Source organism: Alternaria arborescens (genome assembly GCF_004154835.1).
Source record: "Alternaria arborescens strain FERA 675 chromosome Unknown contig_8, whole genome shotgun sequence".
Lineage (NCBI taxonomy): Eukaryota > Fungi > Ascomycota > Dothideomycetes > Pleosporales > Pleosporaceae > Alternaria > Alternaria arborescens.
The window spans coordinates 960,276-987,616 of record NW_021167863.1 but is presented as its reverse complement, the minus strand read 5'-3'; the positions used below and the strand labels follow the sequence as shown (position 1 = coordinate 987,616).

The 27,341-nt window shown below is 51.1% G+C and overlaps 14 protein-coding genes across 14 annotated transcripts; 6 read left to right on the top strand and 8 right to left on the bottom strand.

Annotated features, from left to right (window-relative positions):
• Positions 1 to 981: 981 nt before the first annotated feature.
• AA0111_g4584 (hypothetical protein) lies at positions 982 to 2,937 on the bottom strand (the record flags this gene model as incomplete). Its single annotated transcript, XM_028650603.1, has 3 exons — positions 982 to 1,133; positions 1,183 to 1,245; positions 1,341 to 2,937. 3 exons carry the CDS (start codon positions 2,935 to 2,937, stop codon positions 982 to 984), a joined length of 1,812 nt encoding a protein of 603 aa, XP_028508169.1.
• A 737-nt stretch (positions 2,938 to 3,674) lies between these two features.
• On the top strand, positions 3,675 to 5,451 carry AA0111_g4583 (hypothetical protein; the record flags this gene model as incomplete). Its single annotated transcript, XM_028650602.1, has 2 exons — positions 3,675 to 4,985; positions 5,044 to 5,451. The coding sequence occupies 2 exons, from the start codon at positions 3,675 to 3,677 to the stop codon at positions 5,449 to 5,451; spliced, it is 1,719 nt and encodes a 572-aa protein (XP_028507761.1).
• A 331-nt stretch (positions 5,452 to 5,782) lies between these two features.
• AA0111_g4582 (hypothetical protein) lies at positions 5,783 to 6,782 on the bottom strand (the record flags this gene model as incomplete). The annotated part of the gene is made up of 3 exons (XM_028650601.1): positions 5,783 to 6,212; positions 6,263 to 6,698; positions 6,752 to 6,782. 3 exons carry the CDS (start codon positions 6,780 to 6,782, stop codon positions 5,783 to 5,785), a joined length of 897 nt encoding a protein of 298 aa, XP_028508163.1.
• A 1,164-nt stretch (positions 6,783 to 7,946) lies between these two features.
• Positions 7,947 to 8,364, top strand: AA0111_g4581 (hypothetical protein; the record flags this gene model as incomplete). The annotated part of the gene is made up of 2 exons (XM_028650600.1): positions 7,947 to 8,255; positions 8,305 to 8,364. The coding sequence occupies 2 exons, from the start codon at positions 7,947 to 7,949 to the stop codon at positions 8,362 to 8,364; spliced, it is 369 nt and encodes a 122-aa protein (XP_028508164.1).
• Positions 8,365 to 8,707: 343 nt separating this feature from the next.
• AA0111_g4580 (hypothetical protein) lies at positions 8,708 to 10,054 on the bottom strand (the record flags this gene model as incomplete). The annotated part of the gene is made up of 3 exons (XM_028650599.1): positions 8,708 to 9,243; positions 9,356 to 9,920; positions 9,971 to 10,054. 3 exons carry the CDS (start codon positions 10,052 to 10,054, stop codon positions 8,708 to 8,710), a joined length of 1,185 nt encoding a protein of 394 aa, XP_028508165.1.
• An 898-nt stretch (positions 10,055 to 10,952) lies between these two features.
• Positions 10,953 to 11,692, top strand: AA0111_g4579 (hypothetical protein; the record flags this gene model as incomplete). Its single annotated transcript, XM_028650597.1, has 2 exons — positions 10,953 to 11,188; positions 11,263 to 11,692. The coding sequence occupies 2 exons, from the start codon at positions 10,953 to 10,955 to the stop codon at positions 11,690 to 11,692; spliced, it is 666 nt and encodes a 221-aa protein (XP_028507909.1).
• Positions 11,693 to 12,210: 518 nt separating this feature from the next.
• On the bottom strand, positions 12,211 to 13,283 carry AA0111_g4578 (hypothetical protein; the record flags this gene model as incomplete). The annotated part of the gene is made up of 2 exons (XM_028650596.1): positions 12,211 to 13,092; positions 13,143 to 13,283. 2 exons carry the CDS (start codon positions 13,281 to 13,283, stop codon positions 12,211 to 12,213), a joined length of 1,023 nt encoding a protein of 340 aa, XP_028507942.1.
• A 1,099-nt stretch (positions 13,284 to 14,382) lies between these two features.
• On the bottom strand, positions 14,383 to 17,034 carry AA0111_g4577 (hypothetical protein; the record flags this gene model as incomplete). Its single annotated transcript, XM_028650595.1, has 1 exon — positions 14,383 to 17,034. One exon carries the CDS (start codon positions 17,032 to 17,034, stop codon positions 14,383 to 14,385), a length of 2,652 nt encoding a protein of 883 aa, XP_028507912.1.
• Positions 17,035 to 18,358: 1,324 nt separating this feature from the next.
• On the top strand, positions 18,359 to 20,850 carry AA0111_g4576 (N-terminal kinase-like protein; the record flags this gene model as incomplete). Its single annotated transcript, XM_028650594.1, has 4 exons — positions 18,359 to 18,481; positions 18,536 to 19,600; positions 19,646 to 19,849; positions 19,900 to 20,850. 4 exons carry the CDS (start codon positions 18,359 to 18,361, stop codon positions 20,848 to 20,850), a joined length of 2,343 nt encoding a protein of 780 aa, XP_028507945.1.
• A 157-nt stretch (positions 20,851 to 21,007) lies between these two features.
• On the bottom strand, positions 21,008 to 21,558 carry AA0111_g4575 (hypothetical protein; the record flags this gene model as incomplete). Its single annotated transcript, XM_028650593.1, has 3 exons — positions 21,008 to 21,139; positions 21,205 to 21,404; positions 21,507 to 21,558. 3 exons carry the CDS (start codon positions 21,556 to 21,558, stop codon positions 21,008 to 21,010), a joined length of 384 nt encoding a protein of 127 aa, XP_028507947.1.
• Positions 21,559 to 21,977: 419 nt separating this feature from the next.
• Positions 21,978 to 23,108, top strand: AA0111_g4574 (hypothetical protein; the record flags this gene model as incomplete). The annotated part of the gene is made up of 2 exons (XM_028650592.1): positions 21,978 to 22,473; positions 22,552 to 23,108. The coding sequence occupies 2 exons, from the start codon at positions 21,978 to 21,980 to the stop codon at positions 23,106 to 23,108; spliced, it is 1,053 nt and encodes a 350-aa protein (XP_028507946.1).
• Positions 23,109 to 23,468: 360 nt separating this feature from the next.
• Positions 23,469 to 24,284, bottom strand: AA0111_g4573 (hypothetical protein; the record flags this gene model as incomplete). The annotated part of the gene is made up of 1 exon (XM_028650591.1): positions 23,469 to 24,284. One exon carries the CDS (start codon positions 24,282 to 24,284, stop codon positions 23,469 to 23,471), a length of 816 nt encoding a protein of 271 aa, XP_028507943.1.
• Positions 24,285 to 24,696: 412 nt separating this feature from the next.
• Positions 24,697 to 25,893, top strand: AA0111_g4572 (Diphosphomevalonate decarboxylase; the record flags this gene model as incomplete). The annotated part of the gene is made up of 1 exon (XM_028650590.1): positions 24,697 to 25,893. One exon carries the CDS (start codon positions 24,697 to 24,699, stop codon positions 25,891 to 25,893), a length of 1,197 nt encoding a protein of 398 aa, XP_028507910.1.
• Positions 25,894 to 26,564: 671 nt separating this feature from the next.
• Positions 26,565 to 27,100, bottom strand: AA0111_g4571 (hypothetical protein; the record flags this gene model as incomplete). Its single annotated transcript, XM_028650589.1, has 2 exons — positions 26,565 to 26,835; positions 26,880 to 27,100. 2 exons carry the CDS (start codon positions 27,098 to 27,100, stop codon positions 26,565 to 26,567), a joined length of 492 nt encoding a protein of 163 aa, XP_028507911.1.
• Positions 27,101 to 27,341: the final 241 nt, after the last annotated feature.

Sequence of the window (27,341 nt, the reverse complement as noted above, 5' to 3'; positions counted from 1 at the left end):
TGTATATGATACCTTACGATACCTTCTCATTGGATTTGGCGTTCGGAAGCTGGATGCTTTCACTTGTACATAGATACCTTACATGAATATGATCATGATACACTTCATCATCTACTCTCTCATTCTGTGAGCCTGATGCTTACTTTACAAGCGTGCCTTCCCAATACACTGTATTTGCACAAGCTCTTTCCAAGCCAAAACCGGGACTTGTACCCGGTGAACCTTCAGGCGCACTTGCCAGCTGTGGCATGACTCCAAGATAGGTAATCATCTTCGAAGCACAAGCATGATCGCGAGTCAAAAACTCAGCACGTCACCAAGCCCCCTATAGGAAAAGCAATTCAACTTCGCAGCACAAAAACGTGGCGTTCAGCTTGCCTGTCTGCCCCTCCACGCGCCCCATACCCCTGCTTCTTGCCATGCCCCGCCCAAACAGAATCGTAAAAATCCCGACCCCACCAAAGAAAGAAGCAAAAAAGCCCAAATGCAGAAGATAGCATAGCTCATTACCGGTCCTGGCTAGGCCCGCCCACGCGCGCGACATGACGTGAAATTTTCTTGTCAGAGAAGGCCGAGACGTGGGCGGATGTGTGGTACGGTGATGTCTAGACAACTAGTAACGCGTTCCGCTCGGCCACGGCGCAATCTGGCCGGGCGCGAAAGTGTCGCGTTGCACAGCAGCCGTGGTGAGCTGCCGGGTTCGGAAAACATGCGCGGAAAAGATGTTTTGCGCGGACGGATTGCCTGGGCTGGCTTGGGCTTTCGATATCGGAGGGGGATGGCGATGTCGGGAAATGTAGGGTTGGGAGTGTGCGACGGTCCGACAAAGTCGATATCGGACGCTGCTTGGATGAGACAGCACATTGTAGTTCCTTGTCAAATTGTTCAGGGTCTTTTAGTTTAATAATCAGAGCGTGTTCTTAGCATGTAACATCTTTAATCAACAAGCGTGGAACTGTTGCGATACCAACTACCAAATATTCATCCGAGCACGGTAGTCCATTCCCTCAATAATTCGTCCACCTCGTCAACATCGGATGGTTTGGAATTGCCTCTACTGGAGACAAAAATTCCTCTTTCTGTTTGGACTTTCTTAGGCCCGTCTTCCATCTCGTCTGCCCAGGATCCGAGTGCTACACTGTATCAGTAATTTGTTGCAGTATAGGGTCTCCATGAACTTACATTGATTTCCAAGGAAGTCGCCCAATTTCAGCTTCTGTTGTGAATCTTTCCGTCTTCTAGGCACTGTTGGTAATAGCGTCAGCAACGTTTTCTTAGTTTTCATGGTATAGAGATATGCAAGCATTGTGCCTCTTTTGATACCATTCGGGTCTACCTACCATCTCTTTGATGTGTCTTCGCCTTTTCCTCTGCCCTTAGTAACTCTTTTTGTTCCTGTATCTGAGTTTTCGTCAATGTTAGTCTAGGGGGTAGGGAGTTTGAAGCCCCCGAACTCGCCCTGATATCCCTTTCTTTATTTCCTCGCTGGGAACGCGAATGCTCGCGTGTCTTATGACCTTGGTATGCGCTTGGAGAAGAATGCTGGGATGATGTATAGCTGCACGATGCATTTGATTTTACATCGTATTCAGAGGCAATCTGTGCAGGTGGAGGAGCATGAGCGAGAACCAGTCTCGGTTTAGGTTTATCTCTTTTGGGACCAGGGCCGTTTTGAAGAGGGCCCGTACTAGACGCAGATGGCCGACGTTCTTCTACGAGATAGTACCCGGAAGGTGAACGAGAGCCATCGCGGGTCGACTGCGATGGCTGGAGCGACGAAAGTGAAAGCCGCTTGGGGGATTGGGCGTCTCTTGCAGAGGAAACAGTCCCCTCTCTTCGTCGAACCTCTTCTTGGGCTAACTTTCGAAGACGTTGCTCTCCTATCTTCAGTACTTCTTCAGGCGAAGATTCTGGCCGAGACACTCGTTCTGTGTCTTTTGCTACTATCGCAGCATACGAAGCGGTATCGGTATGCCTGTAGGGTAACTTCTCGTGTGCTGCATCAGGCACCGACTTTCGCTGAAGCTCTGATGCAGCGCTTTTGGCACTCGTTTCGCTGATGATTTGCTGGGTTTGTGTGCTAGTGAATTTGGCTTTGGAGTTGCCAAGCAAAACACTGTCGAGATGGGAGCGAGCGATGAAGTAAGACCCAATAGCCTTCTGATGATGATCTGAATGATCATCTCCGTCTACTTCCCTGGCCAGGGCAAGCTGCAATGTCTCAATATCTACCAAGAGGTTTCGAACATGGTTTACACATGTCGCAAGTGTTTCAGGATTGATCGTGGAGCTGATGGACGAAGCAGCCTTGAAAAAATCAGAAGGCGACACAAATCCATCACCCTCTTGTAGGGACCGCTCGTCATCATTCACAGCGGTACCATCATCGCTTATACTGAAGCTTCTCCGCGACTTCTCGTATTTTTCGGCTGCTTCTTTCGCGATTTTCCTCAATTGTATGATCTCTTTTCGTTGTTCTGCTTCGGCCTCGTAGCTGAGCTTGTTTGACGAAACTTGCTGGGCAAATATGAGTACCTGCATCAACAGCTGCAATGTACTCTTAAGTTTGTCGATCTGACTTCGTAGGAGTTCGATCTTGTTATCCCGGAAAGGTAACATAAATCGGCCCATCTTTCCTGACTTGGTCTTGTCGACTATCACCTTGATCTCTGTAAACACAGCATCGCACTCTTTGATCGTTTCCTTCGCCGTTATAATTGCATTTCCCGAAATCAGGTTTGCCGTCTTGTTTTGTTCAAAAATGCCCCCTAGCTCTTGGATAACGAAGCTTGTAAGTTTGACTTCGTTCGCGATATTCTTGATTCTTCGATCGGCAGTAGCCACCCCATCAGCATATTGGTACAGCGCCGATGACAATTTCAGACCTGCATCGGCCAATTGCACGACGCTGGCGACCAGACCTATTACCTCTGCCATGATTGGACTACATGTGGCTACAGAGTGATATGATTTCCAAGAATAAGAGAAGCGTTTGATCGTGACCACAAGAGTGTTGAGATGCTTTTCGAAACTTGGTGCCCACGATGAGATTATAATGTTCAGCCCCACTAACTACCTCGAGCTAACCCGGGCGGCTGAGCTCAAGGCTGAGTGCGGGGGGCAGCACCTCAAGGCTGCTCGTACACCATTCACTATGAAGAAACCATATATCTCAGGATGTGAGCAAGTGTCGATTGAATGCTTCTGCCGTGTACTAGTAAATGCCAAATCCTCACACGTCCCAGATTGGTCCGGATGGCCTAGCTGCGCGAAGCATAGCGCAGACCGAAAACTTGGATAGCTCGCTGGCAGGGTTCCCTCCATCATCATTGAGCGTCAACATCCATGCCTGTCAGCCGTCCCTCCACTGATCGCCGCGCGATGGCTATCCCCCATTGGGTGCCACACCTGCCCTGCGCCACAGAACTACGGTATGATATCATGGGGTCTTCAGCGGGCAGAGAAGCCTTGCTTCGGGTTTCGTCCTCGATACAAAGGCTTCCCCGCTACTGATACGATGCATCTCTAGACACACTCACATATTGATTGGGATCTCTTCAGTATTTTCTTATTCTAGGACCAAAAGCTCCGATCATAGTTCTTTGGACCAATTCTTCGCGTGTGCATCGTATCCGGGTCCGTTCCTCAAACCGAATCTGGGTATACCGCTGGCAATGGATGACGGTTTCCGACAGCCTGCCAAACTTCAAAAGCGAAAGAGTCGCGAACGACAAGAGCTTGAGCAGATGACAGGAGGCCTGAGTGGTCAACCAGCAGCTAAATCCTCGCAACCTATGTCTGGCTCCGAGAACATGACGTCCGCCGAGAAGGAAAAGCGATCAAAATGGCGCATGTCCAATCCGTTCTCTTCCAAAGAGAAGACATCGAAGGATAGTCTGAACCACACTCACAAGGAAGAAGAAAAGGAAAAGGCCCGTAGGGATGCCGACTCGGCATATTTCAGTAGCGAGCGCAGCAGCGCAGATCCAAGCTTCGCAAACCAAGCTCGTCCCGTCTCCGGTGAACAGTACCACCACCCACCTGCCACGAACAATCAAGCACCTCCTGCTCAAATTACACCACAAAACGCACAGAACCATAATACCCTTGCGCCTCCACAACAGACTCAACAAACACTCCAAAGTCGTTCAAGCCATGAGGATGTGGGCAGGGAGACGTACCGCGATGCCGGCACTGGGAACATCGTCACAGTCACAACGACCACGACAACGACAACAACCACTACGACAGGCCCAGGCGGCTCCACCACCGTAGAGCAGCCCCGCGACAGTGTTACTGGCTCTGCACAAAGCGTGCACACTTCTGGTCCCAGCCCACCACAGCCGGCACCTCCTCAGCCCGACAACCACTACCATCAAGGGCCAGGCCTATCAGCACAATCTGCCATACCTCAGAACATAACCCCGCCAGTACCTATGCACAATAACCAGCAAGGCAACAGACTGTCTCCACAAGTCTCCAACATCGAGGGTTCTTCGTCTCCGCCCATTCCCGCGAAGAACAATATTCGGCATAGAGTAGAGCTGGACTCGGTATCGCCTGGTGTTCAGCGGCCAAACCCGATGGAGGAAGTTGTCAGTCCAGTTGCTCCTAGCAGTCCGAATCGAGCGAACTTCTCATATCCCGCGAGAACACCGCCTCAAGGAGTTCCACGGCAAGTGCCTGTTGACGGTATGCCACCACAGCAACAGCAGGCAGGCGTACCGCCTGTACCTCCAGTACCGGGACAACAGCAACAACGGCGATCAAGTATCCCTCAGCTACCCGCGCACCAGCAACAGCAATCTGGTATGCCGCCGCCCATGCCTAGCCAGCAGCCGTCGAGTATACCCCCTAGCCTACAGTCTGGCATCAATTCCAACCCAAACAACGACCCAAACCGTCCGGTCCCATACCGAGCCGGTCATGATTTGAACAAGCAGAGCACAATGGCAAACCTCAAAGCGGCGGCAGCAGGTATCCATGTAAGTCCTTCAAACCGCTTAGCCACTCACACAAAGACATACTAATACCATACCTCAGGGCGCGGGAGAAACCCTCCGCGGAACATTCAACGACACATTCGACCGTCGCAACCCTGCCGCCCACGCAAAAAACCAAGCCGTAATCGACAAAGGCCGATCGGAAATCGAAACCGCACGCGCCCGCCAATACGCAAACCAACAACAGCAGCCACATATGGCGGACCAAACACCAGTGCAGCACCAGCAACAACAAGCACCTATAATCGGAGCTGCACCGCCACCTCCTTCCCAGCCAAGTATAGGACCATCTGCGGTGCCAGGAAAGACGGCGTACCAGGGGCCACCAGTCTCTGGATCACAAATTGAAGGAGGAGGAAGAAGTGGTGGAGGCTCGAAATTAAGCAATATTATGAAGAAGATGAAGGAGGGCCCAACTCCGCGTCAGGATGGGACTGCGCACCACTAAAATCCCTTAAGTGGGTATACTGTATTATAGCTAGGTAACGGGATTTATAGGTTGTTACAACCATCAGCGTATGAAAAATGAACATGCCACGTGGAATAGATCATCATGTATAGCGCGATGAACACGCGTGACATGACTTGAGATTAATTCATTCAATCTTTCTAAGTAATCGAGTCGAGTTCAACTAACATGCGGAGGCATCTGGTAACGTCACAAATGCTCAACATATGGAAAAGAGAAGTTCAGTATTATGATTCATTCATTGAGTATATTTTACATGCTCATAAAGTCGTAAGATACATCGTCCGCAACAAGTCAGGGAAGTAAATGCTTAACCGTTGACGACAGTACCGCCGTTGGCGTGGATAGTCTGACCGCTAATAGAGCTGCTGTCGTTGCTAGCCAGGAAGACGAAGCAAGTAGCAATCTCGCTAGGTTGCGACGGCCTGCCAATAGGAGCGGTGAACTGCTTGATGGCATCGTCGTTCATGGTGGCAGGGATGAGAGGAGTCCAGACGGGACCAGGGGCGACAGCGTTTACGCGGATACCCCGTCCGACGTACTGGTTTGATAGACCTCGGGTGAAAGCAACAATGGCGCCCTTGGTTGAGGTGTAGTCGAGAAGATCTGGACGACCGACGTAGGCGTTGATGGAGGCGTTGTTGATGATAGTTGCGCCGCGCTTCATGTGTGGTAGGGCGTATTTCGAAAGGTAGAAGAAGGGGTGGATGTTGGTGTCGAATGTGTGCAGCCATTGCTCCCTATGTGTTGTTAGAAAATTTCTTAGATGAAACCCGGGGTTGATACTTACTCGGACAGGTCGCTGATGTCGTTTACCATCATCTGGTAAGCGTGGTTGTTGATCAGGATGTCAATGCCACCCATCTGCTTGACGGCCTCATCGATGACCTTCTGGCAGTTCGCCTTCTCTTTCAGATTGATTGCAAGAGTATAGCACTTCTGTCCCTTCTCCTCAACCATCTTCTTGGTATCTTGTGCGTCCTGCTCCTCTTCGGGGAGGTAGGCGATGAAGCTGTCGGCGCCCTCCATGGCGAAGAGAACAGCGATCGAGCGACCAATACCGGAGTCTCCACCGGTGATGATGGCGCGCTTGCCCTTGAGCTTGCCAGCAGCCTTGTACTTCTCAGCACCTCCCTCGGGTGTGGGAAGCTCATCGACCTTGGGGAGAGGGTCGAGTTTGGACTCGAGACCGGGGGCCTTCTGATGCTGAACATCGGGCTGGAAGCCTGTCACATTGGGTTAGCAGGAACACATGGAAAGAAGCTTGGTGTGTATTTACCCTGCTCGAACTGGCCCTTGCTAGAAGACATGATGCGTGATTGTTGTAAGGGTATCTCGGAATTAGTAAAGAGTTTATAAGACAGAGAGATTGAGCACAATTGTGTGGTTTAAGGTAGAGTTGGTGAAGTTGTCCTGGCCATCGTGGCTCGAGGTGGAACTTTTATTGACGTTCATGATTTCTTGTGACATCACAAGGCTGTCACGGCACGCTCATGTGCGAGAGTGGAGCCCGGTGTGGTAGGAGAGTTAGGCGGAACATCAGAGAATGCGGTGCTAAGTTTTCCATCGACGATAGAATAGCATCGGTCGATGTATCGATGCTGGCACGAACTGGTGGGAACGGCTAACGTCGCTTCAGCCTTACCCGTAGCCTCAACACGCTCTTTCGCACGGCCTTGCGATCGACACATATATCTTCTTGAGTGTACAAGTAGCTTGAGCTGAGACGAAGATTGAGGCTGCATCTCGGATTACTTACGAAAGTCACTCGGGGCAACTTCTGTAGCAACCCCACCAAGCTTCTCGGTCGCGACGTCATCGAGTTGATCAGACCTACAACACCTCCACCAACTTCACATCGTTCGGAAGGGCCAGAACCAATGTCGACGGATTCAACATTCCATTCTCGTCAAATTTCATCTCCACCAGCCCCTTGGCGCTGTTGTTGCAATCCTCACAATCCTCCTACGATGACGCTCATGAAGCTATTCAGAGGTATGACGTACCCCTGCGCTAAAATCAGGGTCCAGACACAACGCGCTATGACCGCATCCAGCCTCGCCCTTTCACTTCGATCCTAAGACCCTAGCACCAACGGCCATCGTAACTCGCTCTTACATTGAGTGAGCCACACCAAAGCCGTTAGAGGATGTTAGGGCACGTCATGCGCCACGACTCATGCGTCGGGGTACAATCTTGCACGGGTCCCTGCATGACGTTAGATAGTCGATCGCAGCCCTATACAGGGTGCTGGGCAAGGTAGAACTTGATTCCAGGGACTTGGAGAGGATCAGATCGAAAGGACTGGGCATTGTGCCTTGAAGTATAAGATGGAAGTTATAGCACGCTTTGTGAATTCACACATCAACACCAACTATCAATCACAAGCAATCGATTCTAGGAACTTTCAACCCTACAAACAACTCATCAATACCTCAATCAACCTAATCCTACCAAAACCAACTTAAGCAATCATGCCTCTCGCCCGCCGCCACGCTCCCCGCACTGCCGTGCGCACCTCACCACGCACTACACGTGCAGCGCGCCCTTCCCTTAAGACCCGCCTTCTTGGTGGAAACCGTCGCACACACACTAAGCGCACGGGCGGCACCACCGTTACCACTACTACAACCACCAGGACGACTCGCACTGGTGGTCATCACGGTCACGCTACTACTGCCGCTCCCGTCCATCACCATAAGCGCCATGCCACTATGGGTGACAAGGTCAGTGGAGCGTTGATGAAGCTACGAGGTTCTTTGACGCGCAGACCCGGTCTCAAGGTAAGCAACTGTCATTCATAATACACTGTGCTTTACTAACAATACACAGGCTGCTGGCACTCGCCGCATGCATGGCACTGACGGCCGGAACGCCCGCCGTGTGTACTAAGCATATTGGACTGGGGTAATGAAACCGTTTCCTTTGTTATTGGCGCTACGATAAGTGTACGATAGGCCTGGAGATACCCGATGTTGTGAGCGTTTAGTATTTAATGAATCACATGAAGTTCATATTGTTCGTCCTGGATTTGACTCCAATGCACTAAATATTGCACATTGTATTTCGTGATTGACAGCTCCAGTAAAGACCACCCACTCGGCTCAATACAGGCCAAAGAGACTGCATAATCTTTCTCCCAACCACCCTATGAGTCTCATCCGAACAGATTCAGATAGGAAAGTGAACAAGATGTGGTTCAGATGCTCTGCTGTATTCACCCGTCTTGAGACACTTACTCCTCCTCAGGTGCGCGGTAGCCGTCAGGACCGCGGAGAATCTTCTCGCGCATGTCCGGTCGGCCGAGCCATGAGATGTACCACGTAGGCTGTCCATGCTTGATGCGGCACTGCGTGTCCCAGCGACCTCCCACAGGCTGATTGTGCGTCTCATACTCCTCGTCCAAGTTGTCTCCACGAGGCTTGCTGCGATCCATACAGTCAAGGCACATGCCGTTGAAGTATTCAAGTGTATTAGAAATAGCCTTGAGGACGATGGTCTCCCAGTCGATGCTACGGCAGCGATTACATTTTGGAGTATACGCGTAATCGAAGGCCTTGAGGCGACGCACGACCTGGCCGATGCTGGAGTAGTTGAGGACGTCGTCGACTGGCCACGCATCGCACTTGGTGAGGGCAAGCTGGTAGCGACCGATCGTAGCGTCCCAACAGGAACATAGCGAAGAATCAGAGCGAAGGATCCTACCAACGCGGGAGTACAGTGACTTGTGTAGGGAGTTACGCAGACCTCCACGGGCATGATTCAAAGGACCTATTCGTTGATATTGGTATTCAACGTTTCCCGGCTTATGCCTTTTTTTTACAAATGGAAGAGGGATGATAAACAAAAGAGAAACAAGGATCGAAAGATGAGAGAGACTTACCAATGAACACCCGCTCGTTAATATGAAGGTGCTTAGGACCCTTGAAGCCCTTGGGTGGGCGCTCCTTGACGTGTCCGACGTGCTCGTAGGCGAGGTATTTGGTGACGCGTGCATAGCCGATAGCGTGGTTGAACATATAGCATGGGTATGCAAGAGCTTGAGCAATCGGCACAGTCAAGTTGGCCTTGACCATGTTCCTCTCATACCACTTGTTGAACCAATCACCCAAGTGTTCCTTGATGTCGCCGTCATGGTGGGAGTCCCACAGTGCAATGACTTCCCAGACGCCTAGTAGTGAAACGTCAAAGAGGCGCAATTCGTCTAAACGCTGCTCTGAAAGCTCGTGAAGATTCGCAAGCCATACTATGGCAGCCTCTTTGTTTTTGTCATCGTGTTTGGATGTGGCATCTCCGCCAAAGGTTAGCTCCGACTTGTCGTCGCTATCGTCAAGAAGCGCCCTCAAGTAGGGTGACTTTTTGCAGATGTCTGAGGCGACAAGTAAATCCGTAACGTGCTTGACGCCATCGTCCCCAACGGCACCGATGATAGTGATTGTCAAATTGGACTGCACGTAAGGTCAGTGGTCGATGAAGCACGCAGGTGGAAGCGGCATACCAAACCAGGCTCGGTTGTGAGCACGATATCTTGATCTTGAACCAGTGATACAGCTTGTCCTCTGCAGACAGTCAATCCTGGCATGGTGGGCGACTTTCTGGTGCAAGAATTGTATCTGAAAGAAAAATGGATTGAAATTAAAGTGTATACAAACACCGTAGACGGAAAGAGCAACAATTGGCGTTGCCGCTAGTGACGCGCTCCCATGTGACTGGTTGAAGCAGAGGGTAGCGACGCCCGCACTGCTCAGCTGAGAGAGCAAACAACGATGTAATGGATAGACAATTAACCCAGAGGCTGCCATGTGTTCCATCGCCGATTGGACAATAGTCAAATGATCTATGGACCATATAATGGAGATGGATACAGGTTGAAATAATGGGTTTTCAAAAGAGCCTGAGAGAAGACGAAAACGAGAAAGGCTCGATCAGCATACTTACGGGGTTTCCTCGGATACATCGTTACTTGAAGTCTGGCAACAGGCATCACAATAGCGAATTAGTATGCATCTCACCTGGTTTTCAGTCTACGAGGCAACTTATATGTCTGAAGATCAAGCAATTGAAACCTAACTCCAGAGACATTCACAACGTTTTCAATGAACACTACGACGAAATGAAAGCTGTAAACTCCTCTCATGAGTACTTCAGCGTAGAAAATGAACATCTTTGTGATTAAATGATCGGACTATCGGGAGGTTCGTGATTGACACGTTCGTATGCGCAGAAGCTTGGGTGGAAAGTTCATGGGATGGAGGGCTCGATAAGTCGGAACATGTTAGCTACCGCACTTCAGTTGCAAACACTAACATATGTTACTGAACATGGTGATGGAGATGAAGTTGAAGTGAGGTGAAGCAAGTCCCGCCGAACCACCCCCGCTAGCGCCGATGTGCAAACCATGCAAACATCACCACCGGCATATCGACTGATCTCATACACCCATCTCCAAACCCACCGAATTGCGATTCCACAACAACACAATGCCTCCTCCACGGCTCTCTCCAGCATTACTCCGAGCGCGGCCGCAAGCAAATTACCAAAGTCTCCGCCGCATAGCACCTTTCCGCCGCGCATCAACCACACCATCACAAAATGACATAAAACCCGTCGTGCCCTGGAAAACACCCACCAGTGTGTGGTCGCCCGAGAACCTCATCCCCCCACCCAAAGATGGCGAGGTACTACTGGAGCGCCGACCAAACCGCGCATTACCACCGTACGTTCGCCCAAAACCTTCCGCCACGAATCTGGCTACCATCTCGATGTGAACATACTAACAACAACCTCTAGAGTTCCACCTTTAATCTCCCCGCAAGTCATAAAAACCCTCCCGCTCTTCATAATCGCCATGACAATCTCCCTCTTCGCCTTCTTCAACTACCAAAAGCAAGAATCCTCCGTCGTAACCGCAACCCTTTACGCGCTGCGCACAAACCCCATGGTCCGCGAACAACTCGGCGACGAGATCTACTTTGCGAGTAAATATCCTTGGATCAAGGGCGAAATCAACCAGCTTCATGGGCGCATTGATGTTAGCTTCTGGGTCAAGGGGACAAAGAGGGCGGGAGAGGTCAAGCTCAGGTGTAGGAGGAGGGGTCGGGGCGGGTTGTACTATACGCAGGAGTATAGTTTGACCATGGAAGATGGAACGAAGATGGAGCTTTATGATCCCGAGGGAAATGCTATTGATCCGTTCCAGGCCATTGCTGTGGAGGAGTAGGGCGGTAGATGGATTAAAGAAATGTTGTGGCTGTTTTGAGGAGAGTGGCAGGACTGGTCTGGAAAGTATGAGAATACTCGAGAGATCATGGAAGTAAGAGCTGGCAGCTCAGCATGTTCTAGCCATTAGCAGAGACTTCGGCGAAGCAGCAAGTGAAAAAGATTCAGCCGATCTTATCGCTGTGTAACATATGTAAATATATACGCGCATCACACGCCACCAGAAGGCAACGAGAACCAAGTCATAGATGGCAATACTAGACATTGCTAAAGGTGTGTATGTAGTAGCAGTAGGAAAAAGAAAACCGAAAAGAAAGTAGCGCTTCCAGTGAAGGACAGCTCGCTCGACAGATTTAGTCACTCTGGAGCGTATATGATTGTGGTCCCAATGTGTAAACGCCAATGCCGTATGTAGCAATATGCTGATGCAACAGACAAGGAAAAAGAAAGTGGTATCATAGTAATCGTACTCCTCCGCCGTCAACTGCTCTGCTCACCCCCATGGCTCGACAAGCCCATCTAGATCTTGTCATAGTCTGCCTCAGGCCTCCTTACGCTAGGATGATGCGCAAGGTTTGGCTTGACAAGGTGTGCAAATTGTGGGTTAACGTTCAAAGGGTAGCTAATCTCAGGCATACGTGCAGTCTCTTCCTCTTGCTCCTCGCGTTGTCGCTGCCAGAACTTCTTCCTCGCCGGCTCGCCGGATGTGGTACGCGAGTAGATGGAGCTTGATGGGCGATGCGAGAAGAAGCTGGGCTTAGCAGGTGATTGACTGTGGTAGGAGGGTAGGAAGGATTGGCGAGCTGTTCGGAAAGCGCGGAGGGGGCTGAAGTCGAACTGGGAGAGGTGGTTGGGGTCTTCTTTGTTAGGAGATGCGACTTGAGGTGAGCCACAATCAACTGGCGGGGTACCCATTCGCATGGGTGGTGTGCCGCCGTGGACGTTGGTGCGAGAGGAGGTGCTTCCAGTGTGGTGGGTGCTGATAGTGAAGGCCTTGTGTTTGGGATCGTACTGAGATTGGGTCTCGATGTCCTCGTGAAGCGTCATGGCTCCTCTCGAGCGTACCATGCGAGCAGTGATCCTTCGGGACTTATCGCGGAAGACGAAACTGGCGACGACGTTGAAGAAGCCAATGACAATGGCTAGGATACCCGAAGCAACAAGCAGGCGCCAGAACGGCAGAGTGAGCGACTTCTGGCTCGTGGCCTCCTTGTTCATGTTACCGAGCATGTTGAGTCCGACTACCATCATCGCACAACCCAAAGTGACAAAGCCATGAGATGGACTGAGCAGCGGCCAGTTGCAGGCGTAGAAGTTGCGGAACAATGAGCATTCTGAGACGATGAAGAATATTCCAGCAATCGCAGTAATGACATGGCTTGTAGCGTCGAAGAAGAAAAACTACTATATGTAAGCTTCTGTGAATCTCTGGAGCCGGCTCTTGAACGTACCTTCGAGATGATGAACGTCTTCACCAGCATGACCACGCTGCTAGCGACCACTGAAGCGAGGGCAATAATGTTCAGACCTCGCAAGACGTTAAGGATGATGTAGCCTGGACCAGCCAGATGTTCGGCTGAAAGAAGCGCCATTTCGATTGTGCAGAGAAAATCGTAGGATGTTGAAGAGCTCGAATTTATAGGAAGATGTAGTTGGTCTGTCCAGCAGTCGAGAGAAGCGCGTCAAGCGTAGGATGGAGAAAGAGAGTGTATGGATTGAAGAAGTTAAGTTTACGAAGATAAAGTAGAGGGAGTATCCCACGCCGTCAAGGCAGCACGCCTTCAACAACGGCAACAATAACGAACAATAGAGACTGAAGATGAAGGATGAGAAGCAAAATCCGAAGTGAAGGAGGAAACCTCAGGACAAAACTCGCCGCTAGCGTGACCTGTCATTGTCGCGAACCTTACAATAGCTAAAATAAGGCCCCTCGCGCTGGGTAGTCTCGTCGCCTCACCTACGAGTGGCCCAAATGACTCCAGTAACGGTAGTCGCGCCAGTACTACCGGCGCATGTGAAACGCTCCCCGCTAGATCCGGCGGGATGTGCAGAACCAGAGCGGCCCAGTCAATCATCTCTCAGCTGGTAAGTTCGGCAGCGAAATTGTCGCAGAGCAAGGTACAGGGTCGACGTGGGGTTTTGGCATCCAGCCGGTGAGGCGAGGTTTGGTCGAGATGTGGCAGTCGCGTAATGATTGGTGTTGAGGCCTTGAAACGCGCCCGCGTAGCCGCAAGGGTCGTGTTTCAGGCCTAGAAACATCCGCACAACGTGGGCCGCACGATCTGCGGGCGGCAAGATACGAGCGGGCCTTCAGTCGTTAGCATTGCAGTCCTCCAATGCAAGGCGCCACAGTCTGGAAGTCTTTGTTTTGGGGTGCCTGCAGTGGAGATGGAAGGCGCGAAACTGGCGGGTACACAGGGCGCCAAGCGAGGACAGCTGGTGAGGGTCTGTCAGCGACGGAACTTTAATCGAAGATTACTCCACCCGTTCAATCTTGATCAAACTATGATCGGCTTCCAGAGTCCTTGAGAAGGCTCGGACATTTGTCTGCTAATCAATTTAAAGTGCAAAAGCATTACTTAGGCCTAGTCAGCGAACGTTATAGCATTGTCATGTCGTAATTCATGTACGATAGGGTATAGTGCTACAAAACATCGAAAAAAACAACCTTGCGACCCCGAAGAACTCCGCTCATCTGATCGTAAGTTCGCTTCCAAACGCTTTGCCAACTCGATATACTTGCCGCGGCCGAGGCAGTCGGCCATTCACCAATGTCCCGTCTCGGAAAGCCAGCTCCTTGCCGTCGTTCATAGGGATAGCATTACTCGGCAGATTAAAGACTTGTAACAAAGATCGGTTTTCACCACATTCATTCATGGCAGCGGAATCTTGTTCACCCATCAACCTCCCTGTCATGGAGTTGGGCTTCCATGCCCCGTCACTCTGGTCATGAATATCCTGCCGCCCATATCTTCGCACGTGTGCCAGACGATAGAGTGAGCCGAAGAACTGTTTCCGTTTCGGCCTCGTTTTGATCTCTGCAATCTTTGCAGCTTTTTCTTCTGCAGTCATGGTCTCAATTGTAGGCGTTACAGTGCGCGGATAGATACTGCGTAAGCTCGTTCCACGTTTGGTCTCTAAATCATCAGAAAGCGCAATATTCGGACGAGACGCAACAGCGCGCTCGAACGGGTGAAACAAGTCGTCATAATTTGAAGTAATCTTGACTTTGTCTGCTTCGGCATTCTGAACCCTGGGTCCAAAGACCGACGGGGCTGATGGTGACTTTTCGCCGTCGAGATTGGCTGCTGACGTGTCGATTTCAACAGGCTCGATCGCAGGCGCTGACACAGGGTCGTGGGAAAGTGTTCCCTCAAGAACCAGAGGTAGTAGAGTAGAGCCGTGGGCCGTAACATTTCGGCGACTTGGTGCACTCTTGATAGCTTTTGAAGCAGTTCTCTCGGTCTGAGCAGGTGGTCTAATCTGGACATGCTGCTGTTGGCTAACAGTATCTGCTTCGTGCTGTTGTCGTACGCTCTTTCTGGCCTTATATTTACTACCATGAGATCCTGATACTGGGATTGGTTGAAGGTAGCCTCGATATTGTTTCTCGTACTTTGCTCTAAGAGCTGCACTGGCGAAGCTGTACAAAACTGGTTGGCGCGGAGACCTCACGCCATGGATTTCAGGTAGAAGAGAAAGCACAGACTTGATAGTCTTCTCCCAACCACCCTGACCCTTTTGCAAGTGAGGAAATTCTGAAGCCAACCAGTCGATGACCTGCAAGGCAGTCAAACCTGTGCCCTTCGCACATACCAGTGCTATCCTGGCCAAATCGCGATTGTTGAGACGTTCGTTAAGTGTCGGCGAACCTGTGCTTGCCGGAGTCGGGCTCACTGAGACGCTTAGGACTGGGGGGACAGGGACACCTTCAGTCGTTCCTCTCGACTCTAAGACTGTTGGTGCTTGTTCTTCTGCAGATAATATAGGAACAACCCGATCCGTCGTACGTTCAGCACAAGGTTGCTGGGGTATAACATCTAAGCTCAATTCGAGAGGCCCAACGACAATGGCTGCTGGCTTTCGAGGTTCACTGTCTCCCAGTATATCTGATTTGCCGGGTGAAGTGTCATTGGCGGTGTCAGGCTCATGGGTCCTCGAGGGTTCATCATGGTTCGAATTATCAGTAGATGGAGTACAGTTCTCACGTTGCATATCGACTTGTGGCAATGGATCGTTGTCGCAAACTTGATCCCCTTGCAATACCTGCTCCACTTCTAGAGTAGTCTTCTTTTCACTGATATCAGCAATCGGACGCATTTCCAGGGCCTTGCTTTGCTCAAGAGAGGTCTCATGAGATGTGGATGCGGTATCCGTAGCTTGGATGTCTGCGGCAAATTTACAGGACAATTCGTTATCACGAACCTTCTTGACTTCCGGTAAGATGTTCACTTGTTCTGGATCGAACCAGGACAAAGGGCTCGCCTCGACCGTTGGCAAGTCAAGCTCGGCTTCTGATCTGGCTGAGTTTTGTACTGAAGAAGCCATACTCGATACAGGATCATCCACGGTCGGAGCTGCAATATGAGCAATCGAACTTGCCGAGCTCGATGGCAAGAGTGAGGGCTTACGGATAGTGTTTATGTCCGGAGTCTCGGGTATCTCTAGCCTTCCTGTCTCAGCGAAACGTGTGCTGATTCGACAGCTAGAACACTGAACACCAATCTCCGCAGACTTGGCCAAATCACCCTGCTTTTGACAAGTCGAACAAAGAGTCATCGAAGGAGTCGACATTACGACGTGAACTGAGGTGTCCAGAGGCAAGGCATTTTCATCATCTTGCGTATGGAGGGATTGTTGGGAGATCTGATCTCTGCGAAGGTGTCTGAATGATTTCTCAGGTATGGAGCTGTCAGTCTGACTTGAGCCTTGTGATGGTGTGTTGGAGATCTCCGTGCGCTTGATCGGCTTTGGTACAAGCGGTTGAGAGGGGCCAGGGGCCTTCTTAGGTTTGATAAGTTTGTCAGCAGTGGTGGCTTTTGTAGTAAGTCGAGCAGGCTCAGGTTCAGCATGCGTGTCGGACTTGTTCTCGAGAAGACGATTTGACGACGCAGTACGTGGAGCCGGTTGAGCATATCTTGGCTTGAATATGTCTCTCACTATAGAGTGGCTGGTTGACGCCGGTGCCGAAAATAGGCTGAGATTCTTGCGCGCTCCACTATCGCTCAAACACAAGGTGCATCTCCAGTTTTGCCTGTCATTGTCAGTCTCTACCAATGATGATCGTAGGCGTGCCTTACGGATCGATTCCAGAAGAGAGTGGAGGCTTTCGACAGCTATCATGGTAAGTTCTGGAGCATTCCGAACACAAAACAATTGGGTTGAAACTTGTGGCACTACTCTTCTCGCAAATCCGACATGCAGGTTTACCCAATGTGCCTGATTTTGAAGGTTTTCTCTCACGAGATGTAAGGCTACTTTCTGAATTTTGGTGGGTATTCCGATTATCATGCCTACGTGGGGCAGGTGGTGCTGGGAATGACTTCGATACCGAAACCGTATCTGGCTTTCGCTTACTTGGTGCGGCAGAGGCAGTTTCGGTGTGTTCACTGAAGCTAGAGGCACATGTCAGCGTGGCCAAACATTACTTTGGACCTCACCATACCTGTGCCTGGGTGCATTAGAGCTAGTTGGCAGATGTGCTTTTCGATTTGTGGAAAGTGGGCCACGTGTCTCCAAGTTGAACTTGTCGTATGTTGTACGTTGACGCTTTAGTGGAGGCGGTGATATCGAACCCTTCTGGCGTGGTTGCACATGGCTCTCGCGCACATCACGAGGCTTTTCGGGGGCTGTCTTGATACTAACATTGGGCCGACCATGATGTGGCAACTTCCCATGACTATGAAAGGGTGCCCGTCGTTTGCTGTCATGTTCGTTCATCTGGAATGCTGTGTGAAAGGAAGAGGTGACACCTGGGATAGTACGTGCGTGTTAGCGCATGCTTCATAATTGTTTTCGAGTAAGTCAAGTGGTGATGAAGGAGATGAATCAGCTCTTTTCAGGTTGTTGTTATACGGCAGCATTTCGCAGCACTGGAGGCTTCCGCTTTGCTTCTTCGGCGGGCAGGCGCATGCAAGTAGTAACTCCCGCGACGTGCCAGGACACGCAGTAGAATCAAAGGAGAACCATCACAATGCTATGCGATCTAACCTTTTACCAGTAGTCATCATGAAAGAAAGGATACGGGTTAAGTGTCGGTATATTGCGACTTACTTGTTGTGGTTCAGTCCGCTGACTCGATACTGAAGAGAGTGAGCTTAGTCCCACAAGACGCGCCTAGAACGAGATGCCGATTGCGCGTAGCATAAGGGGAAAGAGGAAGTGAGGGTGGCCTGCGTCCAGCCATGCAGACTTTGTAGTGTACCATACGTCCAAGTGAGAGGAGAAGACGAGGCTGACGGCGAACGCGGTAATGCACAGATGGGCGGCTGGTGCGGTACTGATGGCAAGAAAGAATCCAGGCTTAGCCTTGGAGGTTCGTCGCGCTATCACGTGCCGATGATCCGGTGGGGCAGGCGCATCTGGCCTCTACGGGTAAGTGCACTTGCATGTGCTCGCAGTTGAGACTCACCAACTTTATTGCAGCGCATAACTCTAAGCTGCTGTCATGGATTTCCTAAAGTCGGCGGTTGCGTCTGCAATATCAAAAGGCCCTGCATTTGGTTACACGTTTGGTGATCGGGTCGACTTGAACGACTCCATCTGGACACTGCACAACGGCACAAAGCGAGTATGGCCCAGAAGTCTGCACATGCCTAATCGCTTGCTAACATTCACTTGCTAGGAAGACGGCTCCAAATGCAGCATTTTCTCCTTCGATATAACCGCCAACAAATCGCGATTACCCCTCGCTCGCAATGCGCTGCGCAAGCTACGAACGCTGCGTCATCCAGGGGTTGTGAAAGTCCTAGACACAGTAGAGACGGAGACTTATATCTACATTGCGACTGAGCGACTCAGCCCACTGAGCTGGCATGTCAAGAGAAAGAGCCTGACGGAAGAAACCACTAAATGGGGGCTACACAACATCGCGAAGACGCTCAAGTTCGTAAATGCCGACGCTGCGTCCATACATGGCTGCATCCGTCCGGCATCGATATTCTTTAGCGAAAGTGGCGAGTGGAAACTTGGCGGCTTCGATGCGCTGAGCTCCGTGAAGGAGGATGATTCAATACTACCGACCTATGGTGGTCTCATACCAGATGCAGGACGGTACATGGCGCCCGAGGTTTCGAAGGGAGGGTGGGAGGTTGTCAAACAGAACCCGACGCATGCGGTAGATGCATACAACTTTGGTGTTCTCATCTTCGAGGTCTTCAACGGCAGCTACAACAGCAGCGAGCAGTTAGGGCAAATGAAGAGCATTCCTCCAACCATGCACCAGTCATACAAACGCCTTCTCAACCCGAATCCAAAGTCACGCATGAGCGTGGGCCAGTTCTTGGACCAGGGAAAGCGCATAGGAGGCTTCTTCCAGACGCCTTTGATCCAGGTCACAGACGATATTGAGAATCTGGGACTGAAAGCAGAGGATGAGCGAAACGAGTTGCTTGGAAAGCTTGACGCGGTCGCAGACGACTTTCCTACAGACTTCTTCAAGATGAAGGTTCTTCCAGAGCTACTCAAATCAGTCGAGTTCGGAGGCGGAGGCGCCAAAGTCTTTGGCACTGTCATGCAGATAGGGCAGAAGCTGTCAGATGACGAGTACGAGACTCAGATTACGCCAGTTGTGGTGCGACTCTTCGGAAACCCAGATCGAGCGATACGCGTCTGCTTGTTAGACAACCTGCCGCTTATGATTGACCACTTACCTCAGAAGCTTGTCAACGACAAGATCTTCCCACAGATGGTGAGCACCATTTAGGTACCACTACCCATATGCTAACCCAACCAGGTGACTGGCTTTTCAGATATTGCGCCCGTAGTGAGGGAACAGACCGTAAAGGCTATCCTCACAGTAGTACCCAAGCTGTCGGACCGGGTAGTGAATGGTGAGCTTCTTCGTCATCTGGCAAAAACCGCGAACGACGAGCAGCCTGGCATTCGGACGAACACCACAATTTGTCTAGGCAAGATCGCGCGCAATTTGGGAGCCAGTGTACGTTCCGATATGTTCGAGATATAAAGCAGTTACTAACATATGCACAGAGTCGAGCCAAGGTTCTTGCTGCTGCATTCTCTCGCTCGCTACGTGATCCGTTTGTGCACGCTCGGAATGCTGCCCTCCTGGCACTGGCCGCAACAGCCGATCTCTTTAGCGAGGATGATTGCGCAACCAAACTCCTTCCCATCATGTGTCCGTCACTGGTGGACAAGGAGAAGCTCATTCGTGATCAGGCGCAGAAGAGTGTTGATATCTACATCGCACGTATCCGCAAATTTGCCGCCACAATGCCGGACACGGTACTCCCACCACCAGGCCTCGCGTCTGGCGGAGAATCCACTCCACGCATAGGGACCCCTGCCAATGGTACCTCGTGGACTGGTTGGGCTATATCAAGCTTCACCAACAAGCTGGCATCAACAGCTGGCGAGATGCAAGCCAGCTCAACAACCAACGGAGTGGATCAAAGATCGTCTTCAGTACCGCCAGCTGTTACTACGACCAACAAACCGCCAGTCCCAATGTCGACAAAGCCAGGGATGCCCCTTCATAGCGCCAAGAGTACTGCATCTATTCCTACCATAAAGTCACCAGACCCAGCAGCGGCCTTTGATGACGAGGCAGAGGATTTCAACAATGACTGGGGCGGCTTTGCTGATGAAGAGGACAAACCACAAGAGGAAGAGGATCCATGGGGCACACCAGCTGTGTCGAAGCCAGCATCTACGACGTCATATGACGACAAAGGCGAACCGGACTTTGCTGGTTGGTTAGCAGCACAATCCAATGCGAAGAAGCCAACGAAGAATGCTCTTCCAAAGGGTCTTACTAAATCAGCAACGCCAGTAGCAAAGACAGCGAGGCCGGCGGTTGGAAGCAGATCGAGCACAACAGGAACAACGAGGAAAGTCATTGTGCCGCCAAAGAAAGAGGTCAAGAAAGAAGAACCGAAAGCCAATGAAGACGAAGAAGAAGGCTGGGGTGATGCCTGGTAGTGGTATGGTGTCTTGCAAATGATGTCGATTGTTCAGCATAGCGACGGCGTCCTTGCGATGGTTTACACCTGGTGAGTTTCAATCAGACCAGACGGAAAGTTTTAGAGCATACAATCTTAGGGATACATAATGTTACACATGATAGCGTCTTCGATTTCTACGCCTTCTTCTCCTCCTTTTCTCGCTTGCCAAATGTGTAGGCTAATCCACAACCTGCGACATTGATTGCACAAAGAGCAAGTGATCCTCCTCTTACTATGCCGCGAGCACTAAGCTTGTTCTTGATACCCTAGTATTCGATTAGCTTTTGCCACTGTCTAGGTATTGTTTTTTGGTAGAGCAATGCAAGCATACCTGACTTCTCCGCATGGCCAGCAATGCATAGAGACCACTCCATGCAGCCGTGATACCGGCAGCGTCGGTTTTATAGTTGCTCAGATTCAGGTAAGAGGAAAAGAGCAGGACGGGCGTAAACGTCATGGGGAAGAACTGGAAAGGACGCGCATGTTGGGCTGTGATCAAGGTGGCCAGGAGTGTTGGTGGTACAGAGTTCTCTACAAGGGAACAGTAAGGTTAGCAATTTTGTATCGGAATATCAAGGTCAAAATGAAACACGTGAGTAACGAGATGAACCAGGAAGTGACATGTGAACGTACCTCCCCAATTCCTCAGCGATTGGAGCACAGACTGCTTCGATTGTTCAGTCATCGTGACACTCGTATCTCTTCTCAGCGTTCGCGAAGGAGTTTATGGCTGTGTGAACGGATTCGGTGCTGGAAGAACAGTCGCTGGAGGGTACATGGGTTGAGATTGGGTGAAGTTGAATGACGTTAGTCCGGCAAGTGGACCGTCAGCCCGTGCCAACCCAGCACCTGGAAACTGGCCTTCGGAACTCGCGAACTTCAACAGAGGCAGATAACACGCCTATCACGACTAATACAACCACAACCGTGTCTTCTGGATGACATCGTATCCAACGCACTTACACATCGCAATCATCGTTGTAACGCTACCGGCTGCCCACACTTGCGCATCGGCCTTCCTTCGACACCGCTGCCCGCCCGGCAGCATAATCTCCCACCCCGTAAACACCAATACCCCACACACATAAACTCGTCCGCCAAACAATGTCCGGCAAAACCTCTGGCTCCGACGCCAAATCGCGCGATCACCACGACGGCAGCGCAGGCCGAGCCTTTACCGTGGAGCAGAAAGCCGCCGTAATACGCATCAAATCGTGTGCGCCAACCGCCTACTACAAGATCCTCGGCCTCGAAGAAGTCAAAACCACCTGTTCAGACTCGGATATCAAAAAAGCGTACCGCAAGCTCTCGCTGCTTACGCATCCGGATAAGAATGGGTACGATGGTGCGGACGATGCGTTTAAGCTGGTCAGCAAGGCGTTCCAGGTGTTGAGTGATCCGGATAAGAAGAAGAAGTATGATCAATTTGGTGGGGACCCTGATGCGAGGTTCGATCCTAGAGCGCATGCTAGTGCGAATGGTGGAGGTGGTGCGAGTCCATTCGGAAATGGGTTCGCGAGAAGAGGAGGGTTTGAGGAGGAAATGACTCCCGAAGAGTTGTTTAGACAGTTCTTTGGCGGTGCGTTCGGAGGACCTTTTGGTATGTATCCACTCATTCAACCAGATTCCAGTGCTGGTGATAAGTGGAACCGTTCAACAAAAGACTAACATCCCACAGGCGGCATGGACACAGGACCAGGCTTTGTCTTCAACCTAGGCGGCGGCCCCGGCGTACGCGTTCACCAATTCGGCGGCGGCCGACCACGCAGACGTCCCGGCACCGCTGTACCCCCCGGTTCCGAAGGCCAACAAAATGTCTCCTCAGCCTTTGCAAACCTCCTCCCTCTCCTCTTCCTATTCGTCCTACCCCTCCTCTCCTCTCTCTTCTCCGGCTCAAGTAGCACATCCGCAGGCCCCAGCTTCGTCTTTGAAACCCCCCGCTCCCCCAACACACTGAAGCGCGTATCTACGCGGATAAAGATCGATTACTTTGTCGACCCCAAGGACGTTCACGATTACACACCGAAGAAGTGGCGGAAATTGGATGAGCAGGCTGAGAATCAGTACGTTCATATTACCAACACGCGGTGTCAGAACGAGCGGGTCAAGCAGAGGAGAGCGATGGAGGAAGCACAGGGTTGGTTTAGTGTGGACCAAGAGGCTATGAACAAGGCGCGGAACATGGAGTTGAAGAATTGTAATAAGCTTAGGAAGTTAGGGCTCGAGGTGTACTAAGCCAGGAACTTTGGTACATTTGATATGGGTAGACTTGTTTGTAGTTTTGACTGTACGTACAGTATCTTCTTGCTGGTGGATGGTCGGCTTGAACGGTCTTTTGAGGGAGTTGCCTTGGGGACACGATTAGCCTTAGATGCACGCATGGCGTATAGAGGCGTTTGGTAGCATCAACCGCGCGTCGAGGCGCAGGGTGTTCCCTTCTTGAGCGAAGTTTCTCTATTCCCTTTCCGCATCCTTATATACATCTTTTCATACTCATCAAGATATTCGTCAAGTGCCATACTCCGATCCGGATTCACTAATCATACACACGCACATCATATCCTACATTGCCCACTTCTTCTCTCTTCTCTATATCTAGAACCCCCAGAACTTAGCAATCCTCATCTTGACACCCTCCCAGCTATTCAACTTGGGCCTAACATCCAAATAGAAGTTCAACGCTTTCCCCACCTTACCCTCATCTCTGCCCGCATAGAAATCAATCACATACTCAATCTTTGTCCCACAACGATCCACAACCCAATCGTGTCTATCAAACGGTGGCTGGTACCCCATCAGACTCTTCCACCGTGCTCTGGGAGTCAAACTAGTGCTTAACCCAGAAAAGGAAGCAAGCTTAGGTCCTCCACATTTCTCTGCGCCGCGATTCGCTTCCCAGGACTTGATCTCGTGCCAGGCGCGCTCGTTGACGGCGTTGTGGATGGGGACTATGGTGCGCATGTCTGGTGCGGAGGGATCGTAGGATTTGCGGCGCATGGCGTCGAAGAACATTTGCTCAGAGGGGTAGATCCAATTTCCAGTTTTCTTATCTGCGCCTGTGTCACGCTCGTTGTTTGCTGGGCGGGCGTCGGGTGTGGTTGGCGCAGCGAAGTTGTCGGGGAGGGCGCGTGGTATTGTGCTGACTTCACGGTCGGTGCCGAGGCGTATTTGGGAGAGAATGCTTGCGTGTGAAGGGGGCGGAGATGTTGTGCTTTGGTCTAGGGAAGAGGAATCGCATGATTGCTGCACGGCGGATTGTGAGGGCGCTGGCGGGGCGGCGGGTGTTGGTATGGGTGCACTATGAGGATTTGAGGGTGCGTTGGCGTTTTGGGCGCGGGCTTGGGCGAGCCATGCTTCGCGAGTCTTGTGATCGACCGGACAGGCTGCGGCTGGGTCGTCTTGTGAAGACATTATGGTGGAGATGTGTGGATTGGAGATTCCGAGAGACTCGGGATGGTGACGGAAGCAGTTCGAGAAATCTTGGGCACGGGCCTTTGCGGAAACCGTCCAATGCTGATTGGCTGGTTCTGGACTATCGCGATTTACCGCTGCAGATGTGTCCAGCACGCTTGTCTTTCTACAGACGAAACAAACTCTATAGTGGGTAATCAATTCCCAAGACTCAACCCGTCAGCATTGTCATTGCGACGGATAGTTCCGCTTTCACAAGTCGCTGTCTTGGATCCGCGCTTTCTAGACCGCATCCAACTAGACCCTGCATACCGGTATAAACAAAACCCCACCTGCACCAAAACCCCCCGACTTTCACCGCTACCCTTTGTAATTTGCTTCTTTCCCTCTGTCTTGTATACCAAATTTCAAGATGTCCGACATCCATCGTGCCAGCACTACTGCGCCCGTAAACATTGCTGTTATCAAATACTGGGGAAAGCGCGACCCCAAGCTCAACCTCCCCACCAACTCCTCCCTCAGCGTCACCCTTGCGCAGTCCGATCTCCGTACTCACACCACCGCCTCGTGCTCGTCTACCTACCCGAAAGAGGACACGCTTCTCCTCAACGGTCAATCGCAAGATGTCTCTGGTGCAAGGACACAAGCATGCTTCAGGGAGCTTAGGGCGCTGAGGAAACAGCTCGAGGAGAAGGACTCAAGCCTAGCCAAATTGGCCGACCTTCCCCTGCGCATTGTTTCCGAGAACAACTTCCCCACCGCTGCTGGACTGGCTAGTTCGGCTGCCGGTTTCGCTGCTCTTGTCCGTGCAATTGCAAACCTCTACGAGCTCCCCTCTTCGCCTACCGACCTTTCCCGCATCGCAAGGCAGGGCTCAGGCTCAGCATGCCGATCGCTCTTTGGTGGATACGTAGGCTGGGAACAAGGCTCTGCTTCAGATGGCAGCGACAGCGTTGCTTTCCAGGTCGCGCCCGCAAGCCACTGGCCTAACATGCGCGCTGTCATCTTGGTTGTCAGTGCAGCCAAGAAGGGCGTGTCCAGCACCACTGGTATGCAGACCACTGTCGCTACATCCAGCCTCTTCCAGTCAAGAGCCACAGAGACTGTGCCTCGACGCATGAAGGAGATGCAGGAGGCTATCCAGAACAAGGACTTTGAGGCGTTTGGCAAGGTTACCATGATGGACAGCAACTCTTTCCACGCCACATGTCTGGACACCTTCCCTCCCATCTTCTACCTCAACGACGTCTCCCGAGCGGCCATCAAGGTTGTCGAGAGCATCAACGCTGCGGCGGGTAAGATCATCGCTGCGGACACCCTCGATGCAGGCCCAAAAGCAGTTGTATACTACCTCGAGGAGAACGAGAAGGAAGTTGCAGGTCTGTTCAAGCAAATCTTGAACGAGAAGGATGGATGGCAAGGCGAGAGGGGCCAGACTATCCAGGCCAACGCTGATGCGCTCGAGAAGGTCAAGTTCGACGCAGGCCCTGCTATCGCATTCTTGGAGGAGGGTGTTAGCAGAGTTATCTTGACAGGTGTTGGTGAGGGTCCGGTCAAGACTGAGGACAGTTTGATTGATGAGAAGGGTGAGCCTGTTAACAGCGCATAGAGCGGCTGTGGCTAGCTAAGTCGCCAATGTTGAGTAGATACCCGTATGTAGTGTACAATGCTATAAGCCGAAAACGTACAAGGGAGTGGCCTTGGTCAAACAGCAATTATGGACTTCGCCGAGTATTGTTGAGGTTTGCTGAGCCCTCAATGGGTAACTTCTCTGGTAAGAGGGTACGACTCTTCTTCCAATCTGAGCTAATTAGTTTCTGCCCGCTCAATGCCTCTGAGCCCTCGTTTAAGAGGAATCGATTTGGGTTGCGGCTTGGATTGGTGACCGCATTCACTCTTTTCTTGGTCTGTTGCGTGTTCGTGATAGCTGCAGAGATCGATATCGTAAGAGCCGGTAAGACGAAATCGCTTTTTAAAACATCTCTCCGTTCCTACTCTTTTGAAGAACCGCAAGAGGGACTCCCGCGGCAATTCGTCGAATCCGTCCTTGTCCTGAGACTCGTCGCCCATGTCATCCCAGTATGCGTAGTGAAGATCCACAAAGAAATCCAGGAGCGGATCAGTAGAGGGGAGGTTTGCAAAAGCATAGACGATAGAAGGATAATCCCATATATATGTGTGGAGAGGCATTGTAAGCTTCACAATCTCTAGATTCAGAGCGGTTCTCAATCGACTCACTGTGAATCGGTCGGCGAATACGTACAGCTTGATCTTCCACAATCAACTAGATAGATCGATTTTGTTCGCGTTGAGGGTGATGAGATTGAGCAGGTTTTGAGTGTACAGCCACTCAATCAACAGACCGAAGATGGCAGGCTCGATGTCGATCAGACGTATGATCTTGTCTTTCGCTTCTTTCCAAGCTCCATTTAGCGCCTTAGAGAAGTATTCCGAGTAGTGAGTCAAAAATGCCTTCTGGACGTGGTATTTTCTGCGGTCTGGGCCAACTTCGACGATAATGGCTGATATAGCACCATGCTGTGCTATAACACTAATTTGTCAGCTCCAATCCGCGTTTGAGTAGAAAGTGTGTACCTGTGAAGCGGTGGCATTGCCTTTGGGGTGGAAATCGTCGCACTACTCATACCCTCCGTCTGCAAAGAGGTGGATCGGTGAATTTGGAGTCGTGCCGAGGGTGAGAAGAAGAGTGAGAAGGAGGGCGAGAGTTGGTCAGTATCCCAGTCGCTAATATCGTCAAGATCGAATGAACTCTCAGTAGTAGCAGCCAGATTCGGGTTGGGAAGTCCTGGAGACATGCAAACGGTGCTAAAATAGAGAATTGGAGTGACAAGGTATGCAGTGGGAGTGGAGTGAAGTGAGAGAAGGTTTTCAAAGCGTACCTTCCCAGAAAGCTGGGCACTGACAAGAATGGCATGTGGAGGAAGGAGCGGCCAGCTGTCGCGGAAACAACATCGGTAGTGCAATCAATTTTTGAACATGAATTACATATGACGTGGCTAACATAAGAGCCATCATATGACAAGTAATAGACAGCCA